This window comes from Tupaia chinensis, unplaced genomic scaffold (assembly GCF_000334495.1).
Source record: "Tupaia chinensis unplaced genomic scaffold, TupChi_1.0 Scaffold000671_2, whole genome shotgun sequence".
In the NCBI taxonomy this organism is placed as follows: domain Eukaryota; kingdom Metazoa; phylum Chordata; class Mammalia; order Scandentia; family Tupaiidae; genus Tupaia; species Tupaia belangeri.
This window is the reverse complement of record NW_006160194.1, coordinates 603237-614510: the sequence shown is the minus strand read 5'-3', so window position 1 is coordinate 614510 and position 11274 is coordinate 603237. Positions and strand designations below refer to the sequence as shown.

The window sequence follows — 11274 nt, the reverse complement described above, 5'->3', positions numbered from 1 at the left end:
TGCGGTGAGAGCTGACCCCGCAGAGCCGGCCTGGCCTCCCTCAGGGGTGCAGCTCGGGGTTTCGCAGTCCTGAATCTCAGCGGTGTCTCCTTTCCCCAGAGAGATGCTCAGAGACCCGGAATTAAGATCCAAGATGATCTCCAACCCGACCAACTTCAACCATGTGGCCCACATGGGCCCGGGCGATGGGATGCAGGTGCTCATGGACCTGCCTCTGGTGCGTCCTCTGGCGGGCACGCCCTCCTGTCTCCCTGTCTCCCTCTCCGGGGGCCTCTCACCTCACGTCCAGTCCCCCGTCTGTCTCGCGCCTCTCCCCTGGAGAGTCTCATGGCCTTCCAGCTGATGCCCCCTGCCCGTGTCATCGGCAGCCTTGCTGGTGCTGGCCTCGTGCCGCCCGGGTGCCTGTTCACAGTGACGTCTGTACCGGGTAGCCGTCTGTCGCCGTGCCTGTGTATCGCCAGGAAACGCGGTCAGATAGCAGTGTCTGTTTAGTAAGAGCGGGTGACATACGCATTTTAATTTTCAACAGCAAATCGACTTTACTTAAAATTGCTGTTGCTAGTTCTTAGTTCCTGGCTGAGCCGAGGCCGTCTGGAGCACCCTCCTGGCCCCACTGATCCTCTGCACTCTGGAGCTGCAGCCGTTGGTTCTGCAGACTGGCCGGGGCCGGCCTGTGCTTGGCCACACTGCTCCAAGCCACTTTGGGTGCTGCTCTCTCTTTGCAGAGCGCGGTGCCCGCGTCCCAGGAGGAGAGACCCAGCCCTGCTCCCCCCAGCCTGTCCCGCCAGCCTCCGTCCAAGAACAAGCCCTACGTCTCGTGGCCCTCATCAGGTAGTTAGCGCCGCTCCTATGGCCTGGGGAGGACCCCGGGCTCTTGGTCTGGCCCTTCCCTCTAAGGTGAGAGTTGCTTGCCCCTGTTTCCTAGGATCGGAGCCGGGAGTGACGGTGCCTCTGAGGAGTATGTCCGATCCCGACCAGGACTTCGACAAGGAGGTGAGACAGACCCAAGTACAGTGAGCGGCCGTGGCATCCGAGGGTGGCCAGTGGGTGGAGACGACGTGTGCCGGCCGGAGAGCAGCATGTCGGGCCCCGGGCTGAGCGGGGATGGGCCGGCCCGAGAGCAGCATGTCGGCCCCCGGGCTGAGCGGGGATGGGCCGGCCCGAGATGGCGGGCCCCGGGTTGAGCGGGGATGGGCCGGCCCGAGAGCAGCATGTCGGGCCCCAGGGCTGAGTGGGGATGGGGCGCACTCGGCAGCTGGGGGTCTATTGCAGGTCAGGGGCAGCCAGTGCTGTGGGGCCTGGGCACTTGTCACCAGCCCCTCTGCCACCCCCTGTGGGCTGTGCTAGGCACAGGGAGGGTGACTAGAGGCATGACAGGACCCTCCTCTGCCTGAGCCAGGCCTTCCTTCCTGGGCTGCCAGGCTCTGCCTCTCCTGCTCCAGCACTGCCACCTAGGGCCGGCCCCCCGAGCTCCTGCTGGCGCTCAGCCACCGGGCGCTGGCCGCGAGCGGGCGCACCGCTGTGTCCCCAGCAGCCCTGTGAGCCTGCCCGCACACCCACCACCTGGCGCACTGGGCTCACTGTGCCCCCTCAGTGCCGGGCGGGCTCCTCCTAAGTCGTCATCTTCTAATTTCGTCTTTTCCTTCAAGGCTGTTTAGTTATATAGGAAGTGGTGGTTTTTAAGTAGTTCAGCTGATCTTTAATTAAGATACCAGATACTCCGTGTGGTCTGTTCTAGAGCGCTGTGTGCCAGTGCATCTCGAAAGTGTGTGGTCAAGGTCAGGGTGTGTGTGGTGGTGGTGATGGGTGTGGGGGGGCAGTGCGGTGGTGTGGTCACTGGTTTGAGTGTGTGAGGTGGTGTGACGTGGTGATGGGTGCGTGATGTGTGTGCTGGTGGGTGTGTGATGCGTGGTGTGTGGTGGGTGTACAATGGTGTGTGATGGTGTGGGTGGTGATGGGTGTGGTGAGTGTGGTGCTGATGGGGGTGTGGTGTGTGTAGTGACGGGTATGTGGTGTGTGGTGGTAGGGATGGGGGTGTGAGTGGTGGGGATGGGGGTGTGATGGGAGTGCGGTGGGTGTGGTGGGTGTGTGGTGGTGGGGATGGTGTGAGTGGTGGTGATGGGGGTGTGGTGGGAGTGTGGTGTATGTGGTGGGGATGGGGGTGTGTGTGGTGGTGGGGGTGTGATGGTGTGAGTGGTGGTGGTGGGGATGGTATGAGTGGTGGTGATGGGTGTGTGGTGAGTGGTGGTAGTGATGGGGGTGTGGGGGTGTGGTGGTATGTGTGGTGTGTGTGGTGGGGATGGTGTGAGTGGTGGTGGTGGGAGTGTGGTGTGTGGTGTTGGAGATGGGGGTGTGGTGGGAGTGTGGTGTGTGTGGCGGGGATGGGGGTGTGGTGTGTGGTGGTGGTGGTGGGAGTGTGGTGGGGATGGTGTGAGTGGTGGTGATGGGGGTGTGGGGGTGTGGTGGTGTGTGTGGTGTGTGCAGCAGTGCAGTGTGTGGGAGGGTGGCCGTGTGTGTGTCTGGCAGGCGTCACAGCTTGTGTGGGGTGTGCACATGCTGCCAGGGCGCCTGGCAGTACCAGTCCAGCCCCCCGGCGTCAAGGCCTTGTGCCCCTGGGTCCTTTGGTGACGCCCAGGCGCCGTAGTGGTGCTCTCCCAGCTGGGGGACCTCCCGTAAGGACAGGACGGTGAGGGTGACCTGGCGCAGGGTCACAGCGTGGCGTCCTTGCCCCCGTGGGTGGTCGCTCCTGGTCTCAGAGTGTTACTCCGGCACACTGGCAGGTGGCGCGTGAGCACCGCCGTGCTGACAGTGTCACGGCCACCTTGCCCTGGCCAGCCTGTCCCAGTGCCGCCCTTGGCCAGCTTCGATCTCAGTGCCATGGCCGTCTCCAGTCCTGCGTAGGCAGGTGGTGTCTCTTAACTGCCATGATACAGGGGTTTCCTTGCCGTGAAGGTTCCAGAGACTCCCTTTAAATGGCCTGAAGTTGGTGGCTTTTAGAAGGTAGGCCTATCCCAGGGCCAGCAGATGGCATAATGGGTGCAGCACCCCTGTGGTTCAAGTCCCAGACCAGGCGACTTGAGACTCATTGCCAGGTGCATGTGCATGCATGCCCAAAATCCCGAGAGGAGAATGGAGGAGAAGGGATTGCGGCGTGGCCATCCCCCCTGGGGGGTGATTTCTCACTGTCTCCGTCTCTGATTCTCTCTCCAGAGAGCACACACACCTTATAGCAAAAATCTCTCTAGAAGTAGGTCTATCTTCTCTTTTCCTTTTTCCTCCTTCCAAACCTCCAGGAGAGCTGCGAGAAAGTAGTGTGGACACCCCCGTGTGTCCGGCTCACCGCTCTGCCCCGTGCACTGTCCTGGACGAGCCTGTTGAAAGCGAGCTGCAACATCGCAGCAGCGTTGTGCTGGGTGACAGCCACTGCCCGACCACAGCGGCCACACCCCAGAGCCCATGCTGGCCCTGTTCTGGTGCCCCACGGGCTGTCCCCACGCACGTCCCCACTAGACCACAATGCCCCTAGTCAGGGTCTGTGCCTTTACTTGTGAGGTGGCTTTGATCTCCTGGGTCAGCCGGCACTTGGGAAGTACAGTTTTTAGTGGAATATCCCTTACTCAGGGCTTGTCAGACGTTCTGAATTTGGTAAACAGTGAAAAGTCCCCAAACTTCCTCCAGTCTCCCCCTTCTCCCGCGATGAGTAAGTGTAAGTGCTTGTGCATCCACAAACACGTGCACGCTCGTCCTGAACTCTGCGGCCCCGTTACCTGTGCCGCATGCTCTCTTCTGTCACCACGAGACACTGGCAGGCCGAGCAGTCAGCGCTGGATTTCCCGGCTGCCCCGTGCTGGCCTTCACAGCACGTTTGACTGGTGAGGGCCCAGTCCGAGACCCGCAGGCCACTTGTCACTGCCCTCTCCCCTTCGCTCCGGATGCTGCCACTGCTCTTCAGCCTTCCTCTGCACGGCGGTGTTGTGGAGTGAGCCCCTCTGGTAGAGAACAGGACGCCGTTCGGGCTTGTCCACACTGAGCATGAGGGCCGGCCCTGTGCCGGGCTGCCACGCTCAGTACTGTACCCGAGGCCTGGGCACCTGTCTCTGTAGCACCGCCTGTCCTCTGCTAAGCCGACCACAGTGGTCGCCAGACCGCAGAGCACCCGTCTGAGTGATGCTCCGGGGCACCTAGCACGGGAGGTGTGGCCCTCCCCATGTCTCACTCCCAGACGTTCCCATCGCGCGGGTCAGAAGCCCTCCTCAGTAAGCAGTTCCTTTTTTTTTTTTTTTTTTCTTAAAGAAATATTTATTTATTTACTTTAATTTGGCGTAAGACAGAGAGAGAGGGAAAGTGAGAAAGCAAGCCGCCAGGTCCAGGACTTGAACTGCAGTCAGCTGTGTGGGAGTCCGGCGCCCCTAACCACCACGCCCCCTGCCAGCCCCTCTTGTTAAGCACTCTCTGCCCGCTCCCCACCTTCAGCCCCAGCCTCCACCAGTGCCCTGCGTTTACGTATCGGTGGGCGTCTGGGGCTCACGCACAGTGGGCGTCTGCCGAGCTCTCCCTGTGGCTGGGTGACCATGGCGCAGACAGACGGTCTCAGTCCTCCCACAGCGAGCACTAGGCCTGTCCCTGTCGGCCATCGCGCCTATTTGTTTTCGCTGCTTTAGGCACATACCCAAAAGTGGGTTTGCCGGGCCGAGATGGTAAATCTGCGCTAAACTTCTTGAACTGCCCCGTCTCTGCACCTCCCCACCAGCATCGTGTTAGTGGTCTCTCCACAGCTTCACCAACACTAGCATCCTTTGTTTCAATTACCCAGAAGAAGACAGCGACAGCATCCCCAGGGGGTGGAGTCACTTGTCACCCCTTTCCTCCATTTCTCCATCCTTTTGGGATTTAGGGCATACACATGTATGCTCAGTGTGGTCTTCAAACCGGAGGGGCCAGGATTTGAACCGCAGTTGGCCATGGGGGATATGCCTTTCTGTACCGGGCTCAACCACTCTGCTGTGAGCCTCGTCCCTACTTCTCTGCATTTGTTTATTTGTTCCAAGAGAGAGAGACAGCACCCTAACGGGGTCTTGATGCCACAATCCGCCTCCGGCCAGACCCAGCGGGATCCAGGCACCCTGATGAGCATGCCACAGGCGGGTCCTTCTGCCTGTCTCTCAGCCGGACTGTCTTTCTGTGGCTGGGGTGTGAGAGTTCCCTACGCATCGTGACTTTTATCACATGTGCTGAGCCAGGGTCTTCTCTTGTGTCATGGGCTGTCACTTCGTATTGCTAATGTTCTTCACCGTGTAGAACTTTCTGGCTGGGGCCCAGCCCGTGGCCTGGTGGTTAGGGAGCAGATCTCACAAAGCTGACCACAGGGCTCAAACCCTGGCCTCAGCACCCTGAGAAACGTGTGCAAGCGTGCCAAATCAGTAAGAGCGGTGGGGAACAGACCCCAGTGGGGCCGTCCCCAGTGGGGCGTGCTTTTCCTCTCTTGTCTGTCTCTGGTGAGCACAAGTACCCTCTGACACGTTATTTTTAAGTGACACTGTCTAATTTTGGTGAAGTCCAGTTTGTTCTAATGTTTGTGCTTTGGTGTCATGTCGAAGACTCCATCCCCAAATTAAAGGCAACGAGATGCATCCCTGCGTTTTTATGTGACAGTTTTATGACCTTACAGTAGCTTTTATATTTAAGTCATGGATTCCTCCCCCACCCCCTTTTTATTAGAGAGAGATTTTTGCTATAGGACGTGTGCGCTTGCTGGAGAGACAGAAAGCTAGAACTCACCCCCAGGGGGTGGCCACGCCACAATCTCTTCTCCATTCATACAGAACTCTAGGTCTGGGGCTTGAACCACATTCAGCTACATGGGAGTCCAGTGACGTAATTATTACACCATCTGCTGGTCCCCATTGATCCCTTTTTTAAAAAAATTTTGCTAGGAACCAGCAGATAGCGTAATGGCTATGTCACTGGACTCCCGTATAGTCGACCGCGGTTTGAGTCCTGGACCTGGTGGCTTAAACTCATGCCGGGCACGTGTGCGTGCGTGCCCAAGATCCTGAGAGTAGAATGGAGGAGAAGGGATTGCAGCATGGCCATCCCCCCTGGGGGGTGATTTCTCGCTGTTTCTCTATCCCTCTCTGTCTCTCTGGCGAGTGCACATGCCCTATAGCAATCTTCAAAAAAAAAAAAAAAAATTTGCTAGAGGGTCTGTCAGCTTGCCAGAGAGAAAGGGAAGGAAAGTGAACGCACCCACACACCTCCATCCTCCAGAGAGGATGGCCATACCTCGATCACTTCTCCATTTCTTCTTTCAGGATTTTGGGCATGCACACACATGCACCTGGCATTTTTTTCCTAGGTCCAGAACTTGAACTGCCCAATTGACCACATGGGATCCAGCTGCCCTAGTCACCATACCACCAGCTGGTCTGGTCATTGATGAGTTAACTTTTATATGTGGGGCCAGCCAATGACATGGTGGTTAAGGTGGCTGGATCTCACATGGCTGGCTGTGCAGTTTGAGTCCTGGATCCAGTGGCTTTCAAAATTTGCCAGGTGCATATGTGTGCGTGCTCAAAATCCTGAGAGGAGGATGGAGAAGGGATTACAGTGTGGCTCTTCCCCCTGGGGGGTGCTTTCTCATTCTCTGTGTCTCTCTCCAGCAAGCACACACACCCTATCACAAAGTTGGTTTTTTTTTAAGTTTTGTATGTGGTGTGAGGTGGAGGTCCAGCTTGATCCTTTTGCACGTGAACATCCACACCATTTGTTGGGGAGTGTGCCCATCAGATGGTCTTGGCAGGTGTGCAGGCTTACTGCTGGACGCTCCGTATGTCTGTCCTCACACCGGCACCACGCTGTTGTGAACATTACTGTCGAGCTCTGAGTTTGGGAAGTCGAGCTCTTCACCTTTGTTTTCTTTTTAATATTGTCTTGACTATTCTGAGCCCCTTTTAATCTGATGTGAATTTGAATATCAGCTTTTCCATTTCTGCAGAAAGGCAGAATTTTATTAGGGAGTGTGTCAAATCCATGTCACTTTGTGTAGTATTGACAGCTTTTTTAAAAGTAATTTATTTATTTATTTAAATTTGACCAGAGAGGAACAGAGTGAGAGAGAGGGAAAGGGAGAAAGCAAGCCGCCAGGTCTGGGACTCAGACCGCGGTTGGCCATGTGGGAGTCCAGCGCCCTTAACCACCACACCACCTGCCGGCCCAGTATTGACATCTTAATGTGGTTAAGTCTTATAATCCATGAACATGGGATATCTTCCCATTTACTTAGGTCACTTTATATTTCTTTCAGCAGTGTTTCAGTCTGTGATATATAACTTTTTTACATCCTTGGTTAGATTTACTTCTGTTTCTTTGAACGGTATTGTAAAGCATACAAAAATTATTGTTTTCCTCTTAGGGTCGTTCATTGCTGGTGTACATTAATAGAAATGAAATGGCTTTGTGTGGCGACTTTGTATACTGCAACTTTGCTAAATTCATGTAACAGTTTTTGGGGATTCTTTGGGGTTTTCTATGTACTAGAACCCTGTCTTCTGCAAACAGAGATGGTTTTACTTCTTCCCAACGTGGGTACTTTCCTGATACATTTTTTCTTGGGTACTTGCTATAGCTAGGACTTCTGGTGCAGTGTGGATAGTGGCATTCTTTGTTTTATTCCTGACCTCAGAAGGAAAGCTTTGCCTCTCACTGTTACGTTAGAAATTAGCTATAGATTTCTCATAAATGTCCATACTCATTTGAGGAAACTCCTCTAGCCCTAGTGCTTAGCTTATGAAAGAGCATCATGTCTCTCTCTTTTTTAAAAATAATTTTAATTCTATTATTTTTTTAATATCTCCAGAGAGAAAGAGTGAGGGAGAGAAAGCCTCCAAATCTGGGACTCAAACCACGGTCGGCCATGTGGGAGTCCAGTGCCCTTAACCACCACGCTGCCTCCTGGCCCCAAGTGTGTGTCGTTGCTCTTTCTCTTCTGTCATTAGAATTACTAAGTCATCTGTGAGTGCAGTTGGTTTGTCGGCCTAGTTGTTCACCAGCAAGCTTGAGGAACACCTGAGCAACCTGTATAGCAAACGTGTGGTCTCACAGCAAGGAAGAGAGCAGGTGCCCCATGGCCCTGAGCAGACAGCACGCCCGGCTGGGCAGTCTGTGCCTTCTGCAGACCCAGGGTGCCCACTACTCATGCTGCCCTCTTCTGTTACAGCCTGATTCGGATTCCACCAAACACTCAACTCCATCAAACAGTTCCAACCCCAGTGGCCCACCAAGCCCCAACTCCCCCCACCGGAGCCAGCTCCCCCTCGAAGGCCTGGAGCAGCCGGCCAGCCAAGCCTGAATCTGCCAGCCCACCACCAAGGCCAGGGAGCCAGGCATGGCCTCCAGCGGCAGTGCCAAGACTGAGCTGACCCTTCAGTGTTGTCCAAGGAAATGTAGAGTCACTTTGTAGATATGGAAATGAAAATGCTTTATTATGATAATGATCAGTTTTATGCCACGTTGTTCGTGGAGGTAGACCAGGCCCACCCACCTGCACCGCTGTGAGGCGGTACTGCCCATCCGCACGTGAAGGACCACCACGCAGCCACAGCCTCGCCCCCGGAACAGCCAAGGAGCGCGGGCTCCACCACCAGGCCTTGCCAACACTGGCTCCTCAGCAGAACCCAGCCAGCGTAGGAGCAGAAGCTTGGGATGGCCTCAGTGACTTTGGTGAAACTGTCTCCTGGGACCTCAGGAGGAGTTGGAAGTTGTAGGTCATCCCCAGTGGCACTGGAATTTGGACAGCACGGGAAGGTGGAGATTGGTGTGCGCCTTACTCGTTCAGCCGTTGCATAGTCGCCACCGAAGTCCTGCTGACCACCTAGTCGTGGAGAGGCCCAGGCCCTGACACCCTGCCTCCCTGCGAGGGCCAGTCCATCCTAAGTTATACCCAGGCGTCACCAGTGACATCCGTTGTATTTGCCACTCAGTCCCCTGGTTTCTGCTCCTGCCGTAAAAGCAGCGAGCGCAGGCCAGCCCTGCAGCCCTGTCGGCAAGAGGCCAGAGCCCTAGAGAGCCAGCGGCAGGCTCTGGGACCCCGCCTGCATGGCCCTGTGACTAGCTGCCTCACCGATCATGTGCTCTCCCCACAGCCCTGTACACCGGCCCAGCCCTTGGTGTGGGGACACCCTACGCCCGTGTTTAACCTCGCCCTTCCTGTCCCGTGTCACGTGTCAGGTCTGTTACCCTATCCCATTCAAAACTTGTGATCCTGTGGCAGCAGACACAGCTTGTCCTCAGCTCACGACAGGCTTCCCAGCCCTCCCTGTTGCTGTGCGTGGCGACACTGTTCAGGACCTGCAGTTAGTGGCTCACGCCGCCCAGCACCCGCCCACCCCGCCTGCCCTCCTGGCTCTTCTGCTGGGAAGGCACTTGCTGAGGCTCTGGTTTTTACTTTTTTAATGTAAGTCTGAGTCTTTGTAATTACTGAACCGTGAGAACATTTTTGAATTACCTGTCAGTAAAGCAGGAGGCGGCAGTTTCAGAGTGTTCAGTGGTCTGTGTGGCTGTGAAGTGAGTGGCCGAGTTGCATTTCCTGAGCTGGAAATCCGTCCCTAAGTGATGTAGTGAAAGGGCCTTCTCATCTTGGAGGTCATGCACAAGGTTGCCTGTGTCCCTGGGCAGGGGCCCCCAGGGCAGGGGACCCCATTGACGAGGCCTGGGGACACGTGCACGTGGCAGGCAAGGTCAGCTGTGGGCTGCCTGACAGGGAGGGGTGGTCTGGCTAAGAACAGCTGCTACTTTGCTGGCCAGCTGCAAGCCCAGGTGGGGCCCAGGAACCTAGCTTGGATTTCATGCTGGGGGCTGAGGTCAGAGTAGAAGGGGTGGCTGGGAGGAGGGTCAGTTATCCCAGGGCAGGAGCTAGCCTGCTGTGAGCTGGGGTGCCGGGAATGTTGGCCTTGACATGGCCTTGATAGGTGGCCCCCACAGGCCTTGGCCCTGCTGTCCAAGCATGTCAGAGCTGCTACCTCCTCCAGAGCCCACTCCAGGGCAGCACCCCAAAATTGCCTGAAGAAGGGTGTGGGAGCAGTGGGAGCAGCAGAGGCCAACGCTGGGCCAGCCTGGCCGTATTTGGATCAGCGAGGAGTGCTGGCTTCAGTGTTGCTGAGCGGCGGCTGGGGAAGGGCCAGGGCCAGGGCAGCAGCATGTCCAGTTGGGCCAGCCTCAGCTCCCATGTTAGGCGTGAGCGCACACCAGCAGGAACAGTGCTCAGGTGACATGACAGCTGCACACAGTGGACATAGCCCACAGGACTCACTCCCTGGGCTGAGCTGGGAACAGCTGAGGCTGCACACCTGTGGTCGGCACCCTGGTCTGCAGGCTGTGTCCTTAGCTGGGACACACGTCACCTGCCCATGTCCCCATGCAGTGCTGGGTGTTCACCTCAGGCTACTCAGCGTGGACATCCACCCCCAGAGCAGGGCCCACCTCCCAGCCAGGAAGGCCAGGCCTTCCGGACACCTGAGGCTGGACACCAGCACTGATGTGTTCCCTGCTCTGCCAGGGCAGTAGAGGGGGGAGGCCTGGCATGTCCCTCCAGAAGGCACGCCAGGATGCTGCCCAGGACGGCCTATGCCCATGTGGCTAGCCTCTCCCTGTGCCTGGCACTGCCTGGGCCTTGGTGTGGCTGCAGGGGGGGTCAGCCCTTCGCTGGCAGGTCTTCTCCCTGAGGTTGGGCCTAGGGGCACCCCCTGGTTCTGGGGGCAGCTTTGCAGACCAAACCTCTGGCCGGCTGCTTCCTGGCCAGCCCAACCCAGCCCACTAGCCCAGAGGGTACTCCCAGGCTGCCCCAGCCAGCAGTCAGGCAGGGCCCTCCAGCTTCCACTGTGTGACCCGTGAGGCAGGCCCGGCCTCCCAGCCCCATGGCGCAGATGGCACAACTGGGAACTGAAGCCACTTTATTGCACATGGCCGCCCTGCACTTGGCGGCGGGAGGAGGGAGTCTGCCGAGGGAGATGGAGGCTCCAAGTCCTCGTTGGCCCTGGTGACGCGGACAGCAGGTGGGCTCAGGCCTCGGCCTCCCCCACGAAGAGGGGGTTGACGAAGTAGCTGCGGCTGGTGCAGCCTGTGTCCGCCTTCTGGGCTGGGCCGGGCGGCCGTGCCGGGGGCTGCGGGGCAAGGGATCCAGGGATCAGGAGGCGTCGGGCGCCGCGCCCCCAGCCCCGGGAGGCCCTCCCTCGTCCCTCACCGGCTCCACGGAGGCCGCCACGTCGAATACCGCGCTGT

The 11274-nt window shown here is 57.4% G+C and overlaps 2 protein-coding genes across 3 annotated transcripts in view; one reads left to right on the top strand and one right to left on the bottom strand.

Annotated features, from left to right (window-relative positions):
* The window catches only part of CDC42BPB (CDC42 binding protein kinase beta), a gene marked incomplete at its 5' end in the record, with an annotated part of 125229 nt that extends 115697 nt beyond the window's left edge, over positions 1-9532 (top strand). For both annotated transcript variants that reach the window (XM_014592214.1, XM_006160036.2), the window contains 3 exon segments: positions 726-831; positions 926-993; positions 8216-9532. In XM_014592214.1, coding sequence (XP_014447700.1) covers positions 726-831; positions 926-993; positions 8216-8347 — 306 coding nt within the window.
* Positions 9533-10929: 1397 nt separating this feature from the next.
* Positions 10930-11268, bottom strand: LOC114009960 (protein amnionless; the record flags this gene model as incomplete). Its single annotated transcript, XM_027776393.1, is given in 2 exon segments — positions 10930-11156; positions 11237-11268. Coding segments are annotated over 2 exon segments (134 nt in total), but the record flags the coding sequence as incomplete, so codon positions are not given.
* Between the last annotated feature and the right edge of the window lie 6 nt (positions 11269-11274).